At 47.3% G+C, this 23018-nt stretch overlaps 1 protein-coding gene across 1 annotated transcript in view; it reads right to left on the reverse strand.

Moving 5' to 3' along the window:
* Positions 1-17713, reverse strand: part of LOC146423151 (disks large homolog 4-like) — a 52686-nt gene extending 34973 nt beyond the window's left edge. The window contains exons 1-4 of the mRNA XM_085045079.1: positions 16989-17713; positions 5053-5118; positions 3189-3242; positions 422-472 (exon numbers count right to left, since the gene is read on the reverse strand). Of these exons, the coding sequence (XP_084901205.1) occupies positions 422-472; positions 3189-3242; positions 5053-5118; positions 16989-17018 (201 nt within the window). The 5' untranslated portion in view covers positions 17019-17713. The remainder of the gene's footprint in view (positions 1-421; positions 473-3188; positions 3243-5052; positions 5119-16988) is intronic.
* Positions 17714-23018: the final 5305 nt, after the last annotated feature.

Genomic DNA, 23018 nt, shown 5'->3' on the forward strand with positions numbered 1-23018 from the left:
CCAAAAATCACACAAAAAACCCCAAAAATTCCACAAAAACCCAAAAAAAAATTCCACAAAAAATCCCCAAAATTCCACAAAAAACCTAAAAAAATCCCATAAAAAATCCAAAAAAACCCACAAAAAATCCCCAAAAAACCCCCAAAAATTCCACAAAAATCCCACAAAATCCCACAAAAAACCCCAAAAATTCCACAACCCCCCCCAAAAAAATTCCACAAAAATCCCAAAATTCCACAAAAAACCTAAAAAAATCCCATTAAAAATCCAAAAAAAACCCTCAAAAAATCCCAAAAAATCCCCAAAAAATTGCAAAAAATCCATAAAAAATCCCCCAAAATCCCACAATTTCCCCCATTTAAAAAAAACCCCAAAAAATCCCCAAAAATCCCCAAAAACCCCAAATGTTGGGATTTCTCACCCTCTCCAGAGTGATCTCCTCGTATTCCATCTCCCCCTCGGTGCCATTGACCTGCAAAACAGGAATTGGGGGAAATTTGGGAAATTTGGGGAAATTTGGGGAAATTTGGGGGATTTGGGAGGATTTTGGGGAAAATTTGGGGAATTTTGAGAGAATTTTGAGGGAATTTTGGGGGATTTTGGGGGAATTTTGGGATAATTTTGGGGGAATTTTGGGAGATTTTTGGGGATTTTGGGGAAAATTTGGGGAATTTTCGGAGACTTTTGAGGGAATTTTGGGGGATTTTGGGGAATTTTGGGGAATTTGGGGGAATTTTGGGAGAAGTTTTTTGGGAAATTTGTGGGAATTTTCAGTGGATTTTGAGGGAATTTTGGGGAATTTTGGGGAAATTTTGGGAGAATTTTGGGAGAATTTTGGGGAATTTTGGGGATTTTTGGGGAATTTGGGGAATTTGGGGATTTGGGGGATTTTGGGGGAAAATTTTTGGAATTTGGGGGATTTGGGGGATTTTGGGGGAATTTGGGGGAAAATTTTGGGATGAAATTTTGAGGGATTTTGAAGGAATTTTGTGGGAATTTTGTGGGAAAATTTGGGGGATTTTGGGATATTTTGGAGGGAATTTTGTGGGAATTTTAGGAGAATTTTGTGGGAATTTTGGGTGAATTTTGGGCTGAATTTGGAGGGAATTTTGGGGCATTTTGGAGGAAATTTTCAGGGAATTTGGAGGGAATTTTGGGGAGGATTTGGGGGATTTTTTGGGCTGATTTTGGGCTAATTTTGGATGATTTTGGAAGAAATTTTCAGTGAATTTTTGGGAGTTTCGGGGAAACTTCAGAGTGGATTTGGGGTGATTTTGGGCTATTTTTTTGGTGATTTTGGGTGATTTTTGGGTGATTTTGGGCTATTTTTTGGGTGATTTTGGGCTATTTTTTGGGTGATTTTGGGGTGATTTTGGGTTATTTTTTGGGTGATTTTAGGGTATTTTTGTGGTGATTTTGGGGTATTTTTGAGGTGATTTTTGGGGTTGATTTGGGGTATTTTTGGGTTATTTTTGGGGTAATTTTGGGGTGATTTTGGGGTATTTTTGTGGTGATTTTAGGGTATTTTTGTGGTGATTTTGGGGTATTTTTGAGTTATTTTTGGGGTGATTTTAGGGTGTTTTTCAGGTGGATTTTGGGTGATTTTTGAGGAAATTTTCAAGGAATTTTTTTGAAATTTCAGGCGAATTTCGGGTAAATTTCGGGGATGATTTTGGGATATTTTTGGGGTGATTTTGGGGATTTTTTTGGGATTTTTTGGGATATTTTTGGGGTGTTTCTGGGGATATTTTTGGGGATAATTTGGGATATTTTTGGGGTGGATTTAGGATATTTTTGGGGATATTTTGGGGATATTTTTGGGGTGGATTTAGGACATTTTTAGGATATTTTTGGGGTGATTTTGGGGTGGATTTGGGATATTTTTGGGGTGTTTCTGGGGATATTTTGGGGTGATTCTTGGGATATTTTTGGGGTGGATTTAGGATATTTTTGGGTGATTTTTAGGATATTTTTGGGGTGATTTTGGGGTGATTTTGGGATATTTTTGGGATATTTTGGGGATATTTTTGGGATATTTTTGGGATGTTTTTGGGATATTTTTGGGGTGATTTTGGGGTGATTTTGGGATATTTTTGGGGTGTTTCAGGCTCACATAGGTCAGGGCCTCCAGCGTGTCGGTGTTGACGATTTTTGGGATATTTTTGGGATATATTTGGGATATTTTTGGGAATAATTTGGGATATTTTTGGGGTGGATTTGGGATATTTTTAGGATATTTTTGGGGTAATTTTGAGATATTTTTGGGGTGATTTTGGGGATATTTTAAGGATATTTTTGAGATATTTTTAAGGATAATTTGGGATATTTTTGGGGATATTTTTGGGGTGGATTTGGGATATTTTTGGGATATTTTTGGGGTGATTTTGGGGATATTTTGGGGTGATTTTGGGATATTTTTGGGGTGTTTCAGGCTCACACAGGCTGGGACCTCCAGCGTGAGGTGTTGATGATTTATGGGGATTTTTGGGTGATTTTTGGGGATAATTTGGGATATTTTTGGGGATATTTTTAGGATATTTTTAGGATATTTTTGGGGTGGATTTGGGATATTTTTAGGATATTTTTGGGGTTATTTTGGGGATATTTTTAGGATATTTTTGGGGTCGATTTGGGATAATTTTGGGATGATTTTGGGATATTTTTGGGATATTTTTAGGATATTTTTGGGGTGTTTCAGGCTCACATAGGCCGGGGCCTCCAGCGTGTCGGTGTTGACGATTTATGGGATATTTTTGGGATATTTTTGGGGATAATTTGGGATATTTTTGGGGATATTTTTGGGGTAATTTTGAGATATTTTTGGGGATATTTTTGGGGTAATTTTGAGATATTTTTGGGGTGATTTTTGGGATATTTTTGGGATATTTTTGGGGATATTTTTGGGATATTTTTGGGATATTTTTGGGATATTTTTGGGGATATTTTTGGGATATTTTTGGGGTATTTTTGGGGATATTTTTGGGATATTTTTGGGGTGGATTTGGGATATTTTTAGGATATTTTTGGGATATTTTTGGGGTGATTTTGGGGATATTTTTAGGGATAATTTGGGATATTTTTGGGATATTTTTGGGGATAATTTGGGATAATTTTGGGGTGTTTTTGGGGATATTTTTGTGGATAATTTAGGATATTTTTGGGGTGATTTTGGGGTGTTTCAGGCTCACATAGGCCGGGGCCTCCAGCGTGTCGGTGTTGACGATGACAGGGGGAGAGTTGGCCTGGGGGGGGAGGGGAGGTTAGAGACCCGAAAATGTCCCAAAAAAATCCCCAAAATCCACCCCAAAATAACCCCAAATTCATCCCCAAAATAACCCCAAATCCATCCCAAAAAAATCCCCCAATCCACCCCAAAATTCCACCCAAAAATCCCCCCAAAAATTCCCAAATTTATCTCCAAAAATCCCCAAATTTCTCCCTGAAAATCCCCAAATTTCCCCCCAAAAAACCCTAAATTTGTCCACAAAATGACCCCAAATTCCTCCCGAAAAAAATCCCCAAATCCACCCCAAAATTCCACCCAAAAATCCCCCAAAAATCCCCAAATTCAACCCAAAAAAATCCCCAACTTCCTCTCTAAAAATCCCCAAAATTCCACCCCAAACATCCCCAAATTCATCCCCAAAACATTCCAGAATTTCACCCCAAAAAACCCCAAAAAATCCCCAAATTCCTCCCCAAAACCCCCCAGAATATCCCAAAAATCCCCAAACTCCAACCAAAATTCCACCCAAAAAACCCCAAATTCCCGAAAAACCAAACCCCCCAAAATCCCAAAATTTCCCCCCAAATTTCCCAATTTTCATCCGAATTTCCCCCTGAAATCCCCAGAATTTTTCCCAAATTTCCCCCAAAATTCCTCGAATTTCCCCCAAATTTCCCACCAATTTTCCCCGAAATTCCCAGAATTTATCCCAAATTTCTCACCAATTTCACCCAAATTTCCCCCAAAATTCTCACAAATTTCCCCCAAATCCTCCAATTTCCCCCAAATTCCCCAGAAATTCTCAAAAATTCCTGAATTCATCCCCAAATGCCCCAAAATTCATCTCCCCAAATGCCCCAAATCCACCCAGACTGTTATGACGTCATCAGTGACGTCACCACACCAATGATGATATGACGTCACTGATGCTCCCTGTGACGTCATTATGATGTCACAATCGTTCTTTCTGGGCTCACCAGTGACGTCACCACAGCCTGGATGACGTCATCGCCACACCAATGACGTCATCGCGACCCAAGTGACATCACCCCGACCTCGATGACATCATAACGACACAGATGACATCACCACAACCCCAATGACGTCATCGCCGAGGCCACGCCCCCACCATCACCCTGACCCCAATGATGTCACCACAACCGAGTGACGTCACCGCAAGAGGCGTGGCCTCCCAAACCGTGGGCGTGGCCATGAAAAGGGGGCGTGGCCTGCCCATAGATGGAAATTCCCTGTCCCAGGAGGTTTTCCTGCCCATATATGGGCATTGCCTGGCCTGGTGGGCGTGGCCTGCCCATAGATGGACATTATGGATCACCAGGTGGGCGTGGCCTGTCCCTATATGGAGATCACCCATCCCAGGTGGGCGTGGCCTGCCATATAGGGACATCAGCTGGCTCTGAGGGCGTGGCCTGCCCATATATGGACATGACAGATTCCCAGGTGGGCGTGGCCTGCCCATATATGGACATGCCCTCTCTAGGTGGGCGTGGCCTGCCCATATATGGACATGACCTCTCTGGGTGGGCGTGGCCTGCCCATATATGGACATGACCTCTCTGGGTGGGCGTGGCCTGCCCATATATGGACATGACATATTCCCAGGTGGGCGTGGCCTGCCCATAGATGGACATGACCGCTCTAAGTGGGCGTGGCCTGCCCATAGATGGACATGACCTCTCTAAGTGGGCGTGGCCTGCCCATATATGGACATAACCTCTCTAAGTGGGCGTGGCCTGCCATATATGGACACACCTGGCTCCCAGGGCCTCTCCATGGCCATATTTGGCGGGTGGGCGTGGCCTTACCTGGCTGGGCAGGTGGGCGGGGCTCTGCTCCAGGGGGGGGCTGTCCTCATCTTGGTACCGGTATTTCTGCAGACATGCAAATTTATGCTAATTAGCATCGAGCCGAGCGAAATCGACACCGAGTTCATGCAAATCCATGCAAATTAGCCATCAATGGACATCATTGTATGCAAATTTATGCTAATTAGCATCGATTTGTGAGGAAATCGCATTGGTATATGCAAATCCATGCAAATGAACCATCCATTGGCACCAATGAGCATCGTTGTGTGCAAATATATGTAAATTAGCATCGATTTGGGAGAAAATCAATACCAATATATGTAAATTCATGCAAATTAACCATCTAATAGTACAAATAAACATCACTATGCAAATATATGCAAATTAGCATCGATTTGGGAGAAAAAAAAAATCACAGATATATGCAAATTCATGCAAGTTAACCATCAATTAGTACAAATAAACATCAATATATGCAAATCTATGCAAATCGGCATCGATCTGTGAGAAAATCGACATCAATCCATGGAAATTCATGCAAATCAGCATCGATTTATGCAAATGAGCATCGATTTATGCAAATGAACGGCAATTTCTATAAATGGTTGTTCCCAGGAAGCTCCGCCCAGTCCATCCCAGTTAATCCCAGTTAATCCCAGTTAATCCCAGTTAATCCCAGTTAATCCCAGCTGGGCTGGGGAGTGCAGAGGATTAAACTGGGAGGAAACTGGGGCAGAGTGGGAGAGACCAGTGTGGGACTGGGGAGAGACCAGTGCTCCCAGTATGGACTGGGGAGAGCCCAGTATGAACTGGGGAGATCCCAGTATGGACTGGAGGCTCTCAGTGCTCCCAGTTCTCATTCCCAGTCCCTCCCAGTATAAACCAGTCCCTCCCAGTCCCACCTGACAGCCAAACACCAACAACACTCCTGTCTCTCCCAGTACAAACCAGTACAAACCAGTCTCTCCCAGTGCCCCCAAATCTCAGCCCCAGTCCATCCCAGTCCCTCCCAGTTCATCCCACTTCATCCCAGTCCCTCCCAGTCCATCCCAGTCCCTCCCAGTCCATCCCAGTCCATCCCAGTCCCCCCAAAACCTCTCCCAGTGCTCCCAATTCTCACTCCCAGTATAAACCAGTCCCTCCCAATCCCCTCCCAGTGCTCCCAGTCCCTCCCAGTCCCACCTTACAGCCGAACACCAGCGAGATGCTCCTGTCTCTCCCAGTCCAAACCAGTTCAAACCAGTATAACCAGTATACCTTACAGCTGAACACCCATCCCTCCCTCCCAGTCCAAACCAGTCCAAACCAGTTCACCTTACAGCCAAACACCAAGACGCTCCTGTCCCTCCCAGTATAAACCAGTACAAACCAGTCCCTCCAGTTCTCACTCCCAGTCCAAACCAGTATAAACCAGTTCAGCACTCACGCAGCTATCGGAGCTCCCAGTCCCTCCCAGTCACTCCCAGTCCCTCCCAGTGTCCCAAAGCCTCTCCCAGTCCCCTCAACTCTCCCTCCCAGTCCAGCCCAGTTTCTCCCAATCCCCTCCCAGTCCCTCCCAGTTCAGCCCAAACACCAGTGACACGCTCCTGTCCCTCCACACCAGTATAACCAGTACAAACCAGTACAAACCAGTATAACCAGTACAAACCAGTATAACCAGTATAACCAGTACAAACCAGTACAAACCAGTATAACCAGTATAACCAGTACAAACCAGTACCTTACACCCAAACACCAGTGACACACTCCTGTCCCTCCACACCAGTACAAACCAGTATAACCAGTACAAACCAGTACAAACCAGTATAACCAGTACAAACCAGTACAAACCAGTACAAACCAGTATAACCAGTATACCTTACACCCAAACACCAGTGACACGCTCCTGTCCCTCCACACCAGTATAACCAGTACAAACCAGTATAACCAGTACAAACCAGTACAACCAGTACAAACCAGTACAAACCAGTACAAACCAGTACCTTACAGCCAAACCCCAGTGACACGCTCCTGTCCCTCCACACCAGTATAACCAGTATAACCAGTACAAACCAGTATACCTTACAGCCGAACACCAGTGACACGCTCCTGTCCCTCCACACCAGTACAAACCAGTATAACCAGTACAAACCAGTATAACTAGTACAAACCAGTATAACCAGTACAAATCAGTACAAACCAGTACAAACCAGTATAACCAGTACAAACCAGTATAACCAGTACAAACCAGTATACCTTACACCCAAATACCAGTGACACGCTCCTGTCCCTCCACACCAGTATAACCAGTATAACCAGTACAAACCAGTATACCTTACAGCCGAACACCAGTGACACGCTCCTGTCCCTCCACACCAGTATAACCAGTACAAACCAGTACAAACCAGTATAACCAGTACAAACCAGTACCTTACAGCCAAACACCAGTGACACGCTCCTGTCCCTCCACACCAGTATAACCAGTATAACCAGTATAACCAGTATAACCAGTATAACCAGTACAAACCAGTATAACCAGTATACCTTACACCCAAACCCCAGTGACACGCTCCTGTCCCTCCACACCAGTATAACCAGTATAACCAGTATAACCAGTATACCTTACAGCCGAACACCAGTGACACGCTCCCCGATCTCCACACCAGTATAACCAGTATAACCAGTATAACCAGTATAACCAGTATAACCCTCAATCCCAGCACACCCAGCCCTCCCAGTACAAACCAGTATAACCAGTACAAACCAGTACAAACCAGTATAACCAGTACAAACCAGTACCTTACAGCCGAACACCAGTGACACGCTCCTGTCCCTCCACACCAGTACAAACCAGTACAAACCAGTACAACCAGTACTTGGGTGGTTGTTACACCAGTACAAACCAGTACAAACCAGTACAAACCAGTACCTTACAGCCGAACACCAGTGACACGCTCCTGTCCCTCCACACCACGCGGCACTGGCAGAGCAGCGGCGAGAAGCATCCGGAGCCCCTCGGAGTTCCTCCGGAGCTTCCCGGAAATCCCGCGGAACATCCCGGAAATATTCCCGAGTTTCCCGCCAAAATTCCCGACTTTCCCGGCAAAATTCCCGAGTTTCCCGCCAATCCCGGTGGGTTTCCCGGCGGGTTTCCCGGAGGGTTTCCGGGCGGGTTTGGGGTTTGGGGGATTCTCGCCATCGGCTCTCCCGGAAACCCCAATTTGGCCCCAAAATCCTCGCAGGGTGAGCGGATTAAGGGATTTTCAGGGATTAGGGGTGGGAGGAGTTTGGGGTGGAGGGGAGGTGGAAATAAAGTGGGAAATAGTGAAAAAATCCCAAGAAAATGATCCTGGAAAATCCAGAAAAAAACCCCTGAAAAATCCCGAAAAAAATCACCGGAAAATCCCGAAAAAAATCCCCGAAAATCCCGAAAAAAATCCCCGAAAATCCCGGAAAAAATCCCCGAAAATCCCGAAAAAAATCCCCGAAAAATCCCGAAAAAAATCCCCGAAAATCCTGGAAAAAGAAAAAAAAAAAACAACCGAAAAAAACCCCCAAAACCCCCCTGAAAAATCCAGGAGAAAACTCGAAAAATCCAGGAAAAAAACAAACAAAGAAACAAAAAACACCAAAAATCCCCGAAAACCCCAAAAACCCCCTGAAAAATCCAGGTGAAAACTCGAAAAATCCAGGAAAAAAAACCCCAAAAAAACCCCAAAAAAATCCCAAAAAATCCCGGAAAAAACCAAAAAAACTCTCGAAAAAACCCCCTGAAAAATCCAGGAAAAAACCCCAAAAAATCCAGGAAAAAAAAACCAAAAAAAATCCCAAAAAATCCCGGAAAAAAACCCAAAAAAAATCCCGAAAAAAATCCCAAAAAATCCCGGAAAACTCCCGAAAATCCCGGGGGGGAAAAAACCCTAAAATAATTCCGGAAATCCCGGGAAAAAACAAAAAAAAAAATCCCGAAAAACCCCAAAAAATCCTGAAAAATCCCCGAAAATCCCGGGAAAAAAAACAAACCAAAACCAACCGAAAAACCCCGAAAAATTCCGAAAACCACCAAACCCGCCCAAAAAAAAACCCCGAAAAAACCCTGAAAAATCCCGGAAAAACCCTGAAAAATCCCCCCAAAAAAACCCGAAAAAAACCTGAAAAAAACCAAAAAAATACCCGAAAATCCCGAAAAAACCTCCAAAAAATCCCTTTAAAAACCTCTCAAAAAAAAAACCCCAAAAAATCCCGAAAAAACCCCAAAAAACCCGAAAGAATTCACGGTGGGTAGCGGGGAAAATATCGGAATTTAGCTGCCGGTTGGGCTAAAAAAAACCCAAAAAAATCCCGAAAAAAAACCGAAAAAGCCTGAAAAAATCCATTGTGGGTACAGGAAAAAATCCCGAAAATTGACCCATCGGGAGCAGCGGGAAAAACCCCAAAAACCCCAAAATTCACACACCGGGAGCATCGGAAATAACCCAAAAAATCCCGAAATTTACCCATCGGGAGTACCGGAAAAAAACCCCAAAAAATCCACCGAAAATATCGAAATTTACCTGCCGGGGTAGCGGAAAAAATCCCGAAAAATCCCAAAATTTACCCACCGGGAGCAGCGAAAAAAATCCCAAAAAACCATCGGGGATACTGGAAAAAATCCCGAAATTTACCCAGCGGGAGCACCGGAAAAAACGCAAAAAAACCCACCAGGAACACCGAAAAAAACCCCAAAAAATCCTAAAATTCACACACCGAGAGCATCGGAAAAAAACCCCAAAAAACCCCTAAAATTCACACAGCGGGACCATCGAAAAAACCCCAAAAAACCCCCAAAATTCACACACCTGAAGCACCGAAAAAAACCCCAAAAAATCCTAAAATTCACACACCGGGAGCATCGAAAAAAACCCCAAAAAACCCCAAAATTCACACACCTGGAGCACCGAAAAAAACCCCAAAAAAAGTCCTAAAATTCACACACCGGGACCATCGAAAAAACCCCCAAAAAAACCCAAAATTCACACAGCGGGAGCATAGAGGAGACCACCGAGGGGGATAGAGAGACCCCAAAGGTCATAGAGAGGCCTAGAGAGACCCCCGAGACCTCCAGGGTCATAGAGGAGAGTCCGCCGAGGGGCATAGAGAGACCTCCAGGGGCATAGAGAGGCCTAGAGAGACCCCCGAGACCTCCAGGGTCATAGAGAGGAGGCCGGAAAAGGCCTCCGAGACCTCCAGGGTCATAGAGAGGGGGACAGAGAGACCTCCCAGGACCCCCAAAACCATAGAGGAGCAGCGAGAGGAGCGCCAGGAGCTCGAAATGAACACCGAGAGCAGCGAGAGGAGCTAAAAATGAGCCCTAGAAGCTCAAAATGAACACCAAGACCATCGAGAGAAGCTCAAAATGAGCCCCAGGAGCTCAAACTGACCACCAGGAGCAGCGAGAGGAGAACCAGGAGCTCAAATTGACCCCCAGGAGCACCGAGAGAAACTCAAAATGAGCCCCAGGACCACCGAGAGGAGAACCAGAAGCTCAAAATGACCCTCAGAAGCTCAAAATGACCCCCAGGACCATCGAGAGAACCTCAAAATGAGCCCCAGGAGCTCAAAATGAGCTCCAGGAGCATCGAGAGGAACACCAGAAGCTGAAAATGACCCTCGGAGACTCAAAATGACTCCCAGGAGCTCAAATTGACCCCCAAGAGCATCGAGAGAAACTCAAACTGACCCCCAGGAGCATCGAGAGAAACACCAGAAACTCAGACTGAGCCCCAGAAGCACCGAGAGGAGAACCAGAAACTCAAAATGACCCCCAGGACCATTGAGAGGAACTCAAAATGACCCCCAGGAGCTCAAAATGAGCCCCAAGACCATCGAGAGAAAAACCAGAAGCTCAAAATGAGCCCCAGGACCATGGAGAGGAGAACCACAAACTCAAAATGAGCCCCAAAATGACCCCCAGGAGCTCAAATTGACCCCCAGGAGCATTGAGAGGAACTCAAACTGACCCCCAGGAGCATCAAGAGAAGAACCAGAAACTCAAATTGACCCCCAGAAGCTCAAAATGACTCCCAGAAGCTCAAACTGACCCTCAGAACATCAAACTGACCCCCAGGAGCACCGAGAGGAACTCAAACTGAGCCCCAGGACCATCGACAGGAACACCAGAAGCTCAAAATGTCCCTCAGGACCATCGAGAGAAGCTCAAAATGAGCCCCAGGAGCTCAAAATGAGCCCCAAGAGCACCGAGAGAAGCTCAAAATGAGCCCCAGTGCATCGAGAGGAGAACCAGAAGCTCAAAATGACCCTCAGGAGCACCGAGAAAAACTCAAATTAACCCCCCAAGAGCACCGAGAGACACACCAGAAACTCCAACTGAGCCCCAGAACCATCGAGAAGCCACTCAGGAGCCCCAAAATCCCACAAAACTCCCCAAAAGCACAGCCAGGAGCCCCAAAATCCCACAAAAACCACCTAAAACAACACCAGGACCCCCCAAAATCCCACAAAAACCCCTAAAACGACACCAGGATCCCCAAAATCCCACAAAAACCCCCCAAAACCACAGCCAGGATCCCCAAAAATTCCACGAAGACCCCCCCAAAGCACAGCCAGGAGCCCCAAAATCCCACAAAACTCCCCAAAACAACACCAGGACCAAAATCCCATCAGGACCCCCCCAAAAGCACACCAGGACCCCCAAAATCCCACAAAAAAAGCCCTCAAACAACACCAGGACCCCCAAAATCAGCGGCAGAAAGCACAAAGCAGCTCCCTCAGCACGTCCAGAACCCCCAAAATCCCCCCAAACCGCACAAAAAAACCCCAAAATCACACAAAGACCGCCCCAAAAATCCCCTAAAACGGTGCAAAACCACACCAGGACCCCCTAAAATCACACTAGAATCCCCTAAAATCTCATCAGGACCACGGAGAGGGGAATCAGGGCTGCCAAAAGCACCGGGAAAAGGACCAAAGCGGCTCCCTCAGCACCCCCGAAATCCCCCAAAACCGCACAAAAACCTCCTAAAATCTCCCAAATCCACACCAGGACCCCCGAAAATCCCCCCAAAATCCCACAAAGAGCCCCCAAAATCACACTAGAATCCCCTAAAAGCCCCCAAAACCTCCTAAAAACGGATCAGGAGCACCGAGAGGGGAATCAAGGCGTCCAAAATCACCGGGAGAAGGACCAAAGCGGCTCCCTCAGCACGTCCAGAACTCCAAAAACCGCACAAAAAACCCCCAAAGTCCCACAAAGACCCTCAAAATCCCACCAAAAAACCCCAAAGTCCCACAAAATCCCTCCAAATCCCACCAAAAACCCCCCAAACCACACCAGGACCCCCCAAAATCCCACAAAACCCCCTAAAATCACACCAAGATCACCGAGAGGGGAATCAGGGCATCCCAAATCACCGGGAAAAGCCCAAAGCGGCTCCCCCAGGACCCCCAAAATCCCACAGAAACTCCCCAAAATCCCCTCAAAACCCCCCAAAACCACACCAGGACCCCTTACAACCTCAAAAAACCCCAAAAAACAAAAAAAATCCCCTCACGATTTCCCCCTTACCTTTCCCCGCTTGACCTCACCGAGACCCCATTGCCGCTGAGGAGCGAAGCCACGCCCCTTTCCCCTCACGGAAACCACGCCCCTCGCAAAGCCCGCCTTTTACCCCTCACGCAAGCCACGCCCCTCTTCCCTCACGGAGACTCCGCCCACTGTAAACCACGCCCCTTTCCCCTCACGGAAACCCCGCCCCTCACAGAGCCCGCCTTTTTCCCTCACGCAGGCCCCGCCCCTTTCCCCTCACGGAAACCACGCCCCTCACAGAGCCCGCCTTTTTCCCTCACGCAAGCCCCGCCCCTTTCCCCTCACGCAAGCCCCGCCCCTCAGAAATCCCGCCCTTTTCCCCTCACGCAAGCCACGCCCCCTCGCGTCTCCACGGCAACGCGCCGTCACGTGGGAGGGGGCGAGTGGGCGTGGCCTCCGCTCGGGGCGCTCCGTTGCCGTGGCAACCAGCGCGGGAAGCGCGTTGCCGTGGCAACGGCAGGAGGGGGCGTGGCTTGGTTGCCGCGGCAACGGCGTGGGAAATCGGCGGGGGGGGAATTGGGGGATTTGGGGATTTTTGGGGAAATTTTGGGGATTTTTGGGGAAATTTGGGGATTCGTGAGGGAAGGGGGTGGGGAGGGGGTGGGGGGGGTGGAGTTTGGGGTGAATTTGGGGATTTTGGGGTGTTTTTGAGGGGGAGATGGGAGGGGATGGGAATTTGGGGTAAATTGGGGGAAATTTGGGGGAATTTTGGGGTAAATTTTGGGGTAATTTTGGGGTAAATTTTGGGGAAATTTGGGGGTTCCTGAGAGGGAATAGGGGGGTGAAAAAACCCTAAATTTTTAAATTTTTGGGGCAATTTTGAGGTAATTTTGGGGTAATTTTGAGGTAATTTTGGACATCCTGAGGGGAATTTTGTGGCTCCTGAGGGGGAAAAGCAATCCAGGCCGATTTTTGGGGAATTTTTGGGTTTCCTGAGGGGAAATTTGGGATAAAAAGCAAAAATATAGACAAAAGTGAATTCTTGGGGACATTTTCAGGCATTTTGAGGGATTTTAAGGAGTTTTAGGCCAGTTTTTGACTCCTTAGGCCTCATTTGGGTGAAATTCGGGCGAATTTTGGGATTTTCCAGCAGAATTTGGGGAATCAAAGCGAATTTCGGGATTTTTTCAGAGGATTAAAGTGAATTTTGGGACATTCAGCCCGAATTTGGGGATTTCAGGTGAATTTTTTAAGGAATTCGTGTGATTTTGGGGGAAATTCAGGTGATTTTGGGATTTTCGGGTGAATTTTTGGGGATCGAAGCCAATTTTGGGAGAATTCAGGGGGATTTGGGGGTTTTAGGCCAATTTTGGGCCAATTTTAGGCAAAATTTGGGTGAATTTTGGGGATTTTCAGGCAGATTTTTGGGGATTTTGGGCTAAGCTGAGATTTTGGGGTTTTTAGGGTCAATTTTGGGGATTTCAGGCCAATTTTGGGGATTTTGGGGCAAATTTTGGGGTATTTTGGAGGGTTTGGGGCTGATTTTGGAGTTTCCAGCCAATTTCGGGAGGATTTGGGGGTTTTAGGGCCAAATTTTGGGGGATTTAGGGCCAAAATCGGGGGGTTTAGGGTTGATTTTGGGCATTTAAGGGCCAAATTTTGGGGATTTTGGGCTGATTTTGGTGGGTTTAGGAACAATTTTGGATATTTTAGGGCAAATTTTGGGATATTTCGGGTGTTTTCTGGCCAATTTCGGGTGTTTCAGGGAGGAATTTTGGGATATTTCAAGCAGATTTTGGGATTTTTGGGCAGATTTTGGGATTTTTTGGGAGATTTTGGGATATTTCAGGTGGTTTAGGGCAGAATTTTGGGATTTTTGGGCAGATTTTGGGATATTTGGGGGATTTTAGGGCTAATTTGGGGGTTTTCGGGCAGATTGTGGGCTATTTCGGGTGTTTTGGGGCTATTTTGGGTGTTTTCTGGCCGATTTTGGGATATTTCATGCAGAATTTGGGGATTTTTGGGCAGATTTTGGGATATTTCAGGTGTTTTCTGGCCGATTTTGGGGTATTTCATGCAGAATTTGGGGATTTTTTCGGGATTTTTGGGGCTATTTCGGGTGGTTTTGGGATATTTCGGGTGTTTCTGGCCGATTTTGGGGTATTTCACGCAGAATTTGGGGATTTTTTGGGGATTTTTTGGGCTATTTCGGGTCCTCCCCCCCGCCGCCCCCACGTGCCGTTTCCCCTCCCCCGCGCGTTGCCATGGAAACGCCTCTGTCGCCACGTGGTGACACCCCCGAGATTTGGGGGACACGAGACCTCCCCGCCCCCAAAAACCCCCAAAAACACCCCAAAAACCACCGCGGGGACACAAAGAGCACCTCGGGAAGCAAAATTAGCACCTCGAGAACCCCAAAAAACCCCAAAAATGCCCCAAAACTCATCTGAGAAACCCCAAAATGCCACAAAAATCATCTCAGAAACACCAAAAAAACACCAAAATGCCCCAAAAATCTCCACAGAAACCCCAAAAATCTCCAAAAATCACCTCGGAAACCCCAAAAATCACCTCAGAAACACCAAAAAAACCACAAAATGCCCCAAAAATCATCTGAGAAACCCCAAAAAACCACAAAAATCACCTCAGAAACCCCAAAAATCACCTCAGAAACCCCAAAAATCTCCAAAAATCACCTCAGAAACACCAAAAAAACCACAAAAATGCCCCAAAAATCACCTCGGAAACCCCAAAAATCTCCAAAAATTCTCCCCAGAACCCCAAAAATCCTCTCAGGACCCCAAAATCCTCCCCAAAATCCCCAAAATCTCCCCCAAGCACTCCGGATTTTTGGGGTAAATTCCCGGGAATTTCGGGGTTAAACTCCTGAGGGGTTTTGGGATAATTCCGGCAATTTTCGGGGTTAATTCCCAGGATTTTTGGGGTTAATTCCCGGAGATTTTGGGGTAAATCCTGGGAATTCTGGGGGTTAAATTCTCGGCAATTTTTGGGGTTAATTTCCATGAATTTTCGGGGTTAATTCCCACGATTTTTGGGGTTAATTCCCAGGAATTTTGGGTTAATTCCCACGATTTTCGGGGTAAATTCCCATGAATTTTTGGGTTAATTCCCACGAATTTTGGGGTTAATTCCCAGGATTTTCGCGGTTAATTCCCGGCAATTTTGGGGCAAATCCTGGGAATTTTCGGGGTTAATTTCCCGGCAATTTTCGGGGTTAATTCCCGAATTTTTGGGGTAAATCCTGGCAATTTTCGGGGTGAATTCCCAGGATTTTGGGGGTGAATTCCCGGCAATTTTGGGGGCAAATCGCGGCAATTTTGGGGGCAAATCGCGGCAATTTTGGGGGTAAATCGCGGCAATTTCTGCTCTCCCGATAATCGCGATTTTTGGGGTGAATCCCGAGATTCCCGGCCTGAATTCCCGAGGATTTTTGGGGGTTAATTCCCAGGATTTTGGGGGTTAATTCCCAGGATTTTGGGTGTTAATTCCCAGGATTTTGGGAGTTAATTCCCGGCATTTCGGGGCTCGCGGATTTTGGGGTAAATCCCGAATATTTCGGGGGAATTTCTGCTCTCCCGAGAATCGCGATTTTTGGGGGTGAATCCCGAGATTCCCGGCCTGAATTCCCGAGGATTTTGGGGTGAATTCCCAGGATATTTGGGGTGAATTCGTAGGATTTTGGGGTCCTCCCGGGGCTCCCGACAATCGCGGTTTTCCAGCGCCAATCCCCAGATTTTCGGGGTGAATTCCCAGGATTTTGGGGTGAATTCCCGAGGATTTATGGGGTGAATTTCCGGCTTTTCGGGGCTCCCGATCAGCGCGATTTTTGGGGGTGAATTCCCAGGATTTCGGGGTGAATTCCCGAGGATTTTTGGGGTGAATTCCCAGGATTTTGGGGCTGAATTCCCGCGGATTTTTTGGGGTGAATTCCCGGGATTTCAGGGCTGAATTCCCGAGGATTTTTGGGGTGAATTCCCAGGATTTCGGGGCTCCCGAGAATCGCGATTTTTGGGGTGAATTCCCAGGATTTTTGGGGTGAATTCCCAGGATTTTTGGGGTGAATTCGCGGCTTTCCGGGGCTCCCGAGAATCGCGATTTTTGGGGTGAATTCCCAGGATTTTTGGGGTGATTTCCCGGCATTTCGGGGCTCCCGAGAATCGCGATTTTTGGGGTGAATTCCCAGGATTTTTGGGGTGAATTCCCGAGGATTTTTGGGGTGAATTCGCGGCATTTCGGGGCTCCCGAGAATCGCGATTTTTGGGGTTAATTCCCAGGATTTTTGGGGTGAATTCGCGGCTTTTCGGGGCTCCCGAGAATCGCGATTTTTGGGGTTAATTCCCAGGATTTTTGGGGTGAATTCCCAGGATTTTGGGGGTGAATTCGCGGCTTTCCGGGGGTCGCGGGGTACCTTGGTGGTGACGATGCACAAACAATCCATGGCGGCTGCTCATGGGCCGGGGGGGCCCGGGGGGGGCGAGGAGGAGGAGGGAGGGAGGAAGGCTCCGGAGGGGGGAGGGGAGAGGAGGAGGAAGGTGAGGAGGAGGAGGAGGAGGAGGAAGGAAAATGGGGAGGAAGAGGAAGGTGATGGAGGAAGAGGAAGGTGAAGGAAAACGGGGAGGAAGAGGAGGAAGAGGAGGAGGAGGAAGATGAAGGATGGAGGAGGAAGAGGATGGTGAGGATGAGGGGATGAAGGCCCGGGGGGAGGAGGAGGAGGAGGAGGAGATGAGGATGAAGGGATGAAGGCTGAGGAGGAAGAGGAGGAGAGATGGAGGAGGAGGAGGAGGAAGATGAGGGATGGAGGAGGTGAGGATGAAGGGATGAAGGCTCCGGGGGAGGAGGAGGAGGATGGAGAGGATGAAGGCTGAGGAGGAGGAGGAGGAGGAAGATGAAGGGAAATGGGGAGGAAGAGGAGGAAGATGAAGGATGGAGGAGGAGGGGAAATGGGGGAGGAAGAGGATGGAGAGGATGAAGGGATGAAGGCTCGGGGGGAGGAGGAGGAGGATGGAGAGGATGAGGGATGAAGGCTCCGGGGGAAGAGAAGGAAGAAGATGGAGGATGAGGATGAGGAGGATGAGGAGGAGGAGGAGGGAAAACGGGGAGGAAGGAGGATGAGGAGGAGGATGAAGGGATGAGGGATGAAGGCTCGGGAAAGGGAGGAGGAGGAAGAGGAGGATGAGGATGAAGGAGCCGGAAAGGGATGGAGGAGGAGGAGGAGGAGGATGGAGAGGAGGATGAAGGGATGAAGGCTCGGGGGGAGAAGGATGAAGATGGAGGGGAGGAAGAGGATGGAGAGGATGAAGGGATGAAGGCTCGGGGGAGGAGGATGAGGAGGAGGAGGATGAAGGGATGAAGGCTCGGGGGGGATGAGGAGGAGGAGGATGAGGAGGAGGATGAAGGAGGATGAGGATGGAGAGGATGGAGGAGGAGGAGGAGGAGGAGGAAGAGGATGGAGGGATGAGGGGATGAAGGCTCGGGGGGAGGAGGAGGAGGAGGAGGAAGATGCGGCAGCAGGAAGGGATGAAGAGCAGGAGGAGGAGGAGGAGGGGGAGGGGAGGGGGAGGGGCTGGGAGGAAGGACCGCGATGGAGGGGAGGAGGAAGAGGAGGAGGAAGAGGAGGAGGAAGAGGAGGAGGAAGAGGAGGAGGAAGAGGAGGAGGAAGAGGAGGAGGAAGAGGAGGAGGAAGAGGAAGATGAAGGCTCCCCGGGGGGAGGAAGAGGAGGAGCGGCGCGGGGAGGAAGAGGATGGAGAGGCGGGATGAAGATGAAGGCTGCGGAGGAGGATGCGGAGCGGCGAGGAGGAGGAGGATGGAGATCCGGGAATGCGGGAGGGATGAAGGCTCGGGGGAGGAGGAGGAGGAGGAGGATGGAGCCGGAAGGGATGAAGGCTCGGGGGAGGAGGAGGAGGATGGAAATCCGGGAGGGATGAAGGCTCGGGAAAGGGAGGAGGAGGAGGATGGAGCCGGGAGGGATGAAGGCTCGGGGGAGGAGGAGGAGGATGGAGCCGGGAGGGATGAAGGCTCCGGATGCGCAGGAGGAAGAGGAGGAGGAAGATGGAAATCCGGGAACTGGGGAGGGATGAAGGCTCGGGAAAGGGAGGAGGAGGAAGGAAACCCGGGAGGGGAGGAAGGCTCGGGAGGAGGAGGAGGATGGAGGGGATGAAGGCTCGGGAAAGGGAGGAGGAAGAGGATGGAAATTCGGGAGGGGAGGGAGGGATGAAGGCTCGGGGGGAGGAGGAGGAGGAGGGGGGGGGGGGGGGGGGTGGGGGGGGGGGGGGGGGGAGAGGAGGAGGAGGAGGGAAAATCGGGAATGGGGAGGAAGAGGAGGATGAGGAAGGAGATCCGGGAATGAGGGGATGAAGGCTCAGGGGAGGAGGAAGAGGATGAGGATGGAAAATCGGGAGTGGGGAGGGAGGGATGAAGGCTCGGGGGGAGGAAGAGGAGGGAAAAAGCGGGAGGGGAGGAAGGGATGAAGGCTCGGGGGAGGAGGAGGAAGAGGAGGAGGAGGATGGAGCCGGGAGGGATGAAGGCTCGGGGGGAGGAAGGAAGATGGAAAACTCGGGAATGAGGAAGAGGAGGAGGAGGATGGAAATCCGGGAATTGGGGAGGGATGAAGGCTCGGGAAAGGGAGGAGGAGGATGGAGCCGGGAGGGGATGAGAAGAGGAGGAGGAAGAGGAGGAGGAGGGAAACACCGGGAGGGGATGAAGGCTCGGGAAAGGGAGGAGGAGGAGGGAAAAGCGGGAGGGATGAAGGCTCGGGGGGAGGAGGAGGATGAGGAGGATGAGGATGGAGCCGGGAGGGATGAAGGTTCGGGGGGAGGAAGAGGAGGAGGAAGAGGAGGATGGAGGGAAACCCGGGAGGGGAGGAAGGCTCGGGGGGAGGAAGAGGGAAAAGCAGGAATGGGGAGGAAGAGGAGGAGGAAGAGGATGGAAAAAGCGGGAATTGAGGGGGATGAAGGCTCGGGAGGAGGAGGAGGAGGATGAGGATGGAGCCGGGAGGGGAGGAAGATGAAGATGAAGATGAGGATGAGGATGAAGATGAGGATGAGGATGAAGATGAGGATGAAGATGAAGATGAAGATGAAGATGAAGCTCCGGATGCACAGCAGGAGGAGGAGGAGGGAAGGGATGAAGGCTCGGGAAAGGAGGAGGAAATCCGGAATGAGGAAGAGGAAGATGAAGAGGAGGATGAGGATGAAGAGGAAGGCTCGGGAAAGGGGGGAGGAGGTTGGAGGAACCGGAAGCGCCGAGAAGTTTGGGATTTTTGGGGAAAAAATTTGGAATTTTTGGGGGAAAATTTGGGGATTTGGAAGAGAGAAGTTTGGGATTTTGGGAGGAAAAAAATTGGAATATTTGGGGGAAAATTTGGGATTTTTTAGGGAAAAATTTGGGATTTTTTGGGGAAAAAATTGGGATTTTTTGGGGAAAAATTGGGATTTTATTTGATTTTTGGGGGAAAATTTGGGATTTTTTTATTTTTTGGGGAAAAATTGGGATTTTTTGGGAAAAATTGGGATTTTGATTTTTTTGGGGAAATTTGGGGAAAATTTGGGATTTTAGTTATTTTGGGGGAAAAATGGGATTTTTGGGAAAAATTGGGATTTTAGTGATTTTTTTGGGAAAAATTTGGGATTTTTGGGGAAAAATTGGGATTTTGGGAGGTAAAAAAATTATTTTTTTGGGCAAAATTTGGGATTTTTTGGGGAAAATTTGGGGATTTGGGAGGGAAAAGTTTGGGATTTTGGGAGGAAAAAAATTGGATTTTTTGGGGAAAAATTTGGGATTTTTGGGGAAAAATTTGGGATTTTGGGAGGAAAAAAATTGGATTTTTTGGGGAAAAATTTGGGATTTTTGGGGAAAAATTTGGGATTTGTGGGTTTTTTAATGGGGAAAATTCGGGAATTTCTGGTGAAAAATTTGGGATTTTTCTGGGGAAACAATTTGGGATTTTAGGGATTTTTGAGGGAAATTTGGGATTGGAGGGATTTGGGTTCAGAGGGGAAAAATTTGGGATTTTGGGGGAAAAATTTGGGATTTTGGGGGAAGGAAAATTGGGGATGTGAGGGTGGAAAAAACTGGGAATTTGGGGGAAAAATATGGGATTTTGGGGTGAAAATTTGGGATTTTGGGGGAAAATTTGGGGGTTTTGGGATTTGGGGTTTTTGGTGGATTTGAGGGTTTTTTGGAGGTTTTTTGGGATTTTTGGGGATTTTGGGTTTTGGTTTCTTTTTCTTTTTCATTTGGGTTTTTTGGGATTTTTTTTGGGTTTTTTCTTTGGGATTATTTGGGTTTTTTGGGATTTTTGGGGTTTTTTTTGGGTTTTTTTTTTGGGTTTTTTGGGATTTTTTTGGTTTTTTTCTTTAGGGTTTATTTGGTTTTATTTGGGATTTTTGGGGTTTTTTGGGGTAATTTCTGGGATTTCCCTGAGCTGTTTTGGGTGAATTTTTGGGGTTTCTTTGGGGTTTTTTTGAGGATTTTTAGGGTTTTTTTTAGGGTTTTTTGGGGTTATTTTTTTGATTTTTGGGACTTTTGTTTGTTTGTTTTTTGGGGTAATTTCTGGGATTTTTGGGGTAATTTCCGGGCTGAGTTTGGGTGAATTTTTGGGAATTTTGGGCTATTTTTGGGTCATTTTTTGGGGTAATTTTGGGTTTTTTTGGGGTTATTTTTGGGGTAATTTTTGGGATTTTTGGGGTGTTTTTTGGGTCAATTTTTGGGTAATTTTTGGGGTATTTTTGGGTCATTTTTGGGTTATTTTTGGGTCATTTCTGGGTTAATTTTTGGGTCATTTTTGGGGTATTTTGGGTCTTTTTGCGTGAAATTTCAGGTTTTTTTAGGGTAAATTCTGGGATTTTTGGGGTGATTTTTGGTCATTTTTGGGTTAATTTTTGGGTATTTTTGGGTAATTTTTGGGTGAAATTTCAGGTTTTTTTGGGGTTATTTCTGGGATTTTCGGGGTAATTTCTGGGCTGAGTTTTGGGTTCATTTTTGGGATTTTTGGGTTAATTTTTGGGTCATTTTTGGGACATTTTTGGGTCATTTTCAGGGTATTTTTTCGGGTTTTTTTTAGGGTAATTTGTGGGATTTTGGGGTAATTTCTGGGTTCATTTTTGGGTCATTTTTGGGGTATTTTTGGGTCATTTTTGGGTGAAATATCAGGTTTTTTTAGGGTAATTTCTGGGCTGAGTTTTGGGTTCATTTTTGGGATTTTTGGGTTTTTTAGGGTCATTTTTTGGCTATTTTCAGGGTGGTTTTTTCAGGTTTTTTTGGGTAATTTCTGGGATTTTTGGGGTAATTTGTGGGTTCATTTCTGGGTCATTTTTGGGGTATTTTTGGGACATTTTTGGGACATTTTTGGGTGATTTTGGGTTGATTTCTGGGCTGTTTTGGGTTATTTTTGGGAGGGTTAATTTTTGGGGTATTTTTGGGACATTTTTGGGCTATTTTTGGGTGAAATTTCAGGGTTTTTTGGGGTAATTTCTGGGATTTTTGGGGTAATTTGTGGGATTTTCGGGGTAATTTCTGGGCTGAGTTTTGGGTTGATTTTTGGGTGATTTTGGGGTGATTTTTGGGGTGTTTTGGGTTACCCTGGGGCGGGGGGAGGGGCAGCTGACGGAGCTCTCGTAACTCTCCTGGATGTCTGTGGGGGGAGGGGCGACAGTCAGAGATCCCAAAATTCCCAAAAAATCCCAAAATTCCCCAAATTCCCCCAAAGAATCCCAAAATTCCCCAAAAGAATCCCAAAATTCCCCCAAAAAAATCCCCAAATTCCCCAAATTCCCACCCAAAAATATCCCAAAATTCCCCAAATTCCCCCAAAAAACATCCCAAAATCACCCCAAAACCTCCCCAAATTCCCCCCAAACTCCCCCAAATCCCCTCAAACTTCCCAAAAATTCCCAAAATTCCCCAAAATTTCCCTATTTCCCAAGCCAGGCCTGAAACAAGACCCCAAAATCCCCCAAAATTTCACCCAAAACTTCCCCAAATTACCCCCAAACTGCCCGAAACTGATCCCAAATCACCCCAAAATTCCCAAAAATTCCCAAATTCTGGAATTCCCTAGCAGTGCCTGGAACAAGACCCCAAAATTCCCCCAAAATGCCCTGAAAATCCCCAAAATTCCACCCAAAATCCCTCCAACTCCACCCAAATCCACCCCAAGTCACCCCAAAATCCCCCAAAATTCCCAAATTTCCCCAAAATTCCCAAATTCCCGAGCAATGCCTGGAACAAGGTGCTCTGCAGAACCCAAAAATCTCCCAAATTTCACCCAAAATGCCCCAAAATCCCTCCAACTCCACCCAAACCGATCCCAAATCACCCCAAAATTTCCCAAAAATTCCCAAAATTCCCCAAATTCCCGAATTACCGAGCAGAGCCTGGAACAAGGAGCTCTGCAGGACCCAAAAATTCCCCAAAATACCCAAAATTTCACCCCAAATG

The sequence above is a fragment of the Lichenostomus cassidix genome, unplaced genomic scaffold (assembly GCF_008360975.1).
Source record: "Lichenostomus cassidix isolate B80296 unplaced genomic scaffold, HeHo_3.0 HiC_scaffold_34, whole genome shotgun sequence".
Classification (NCBI taxonomy): Eukaryota; Metazoa; Chordata; class Aves; order Passeriformes; family Meliphagidae; genus Lichenostomus; species Lichenostomus cassidix.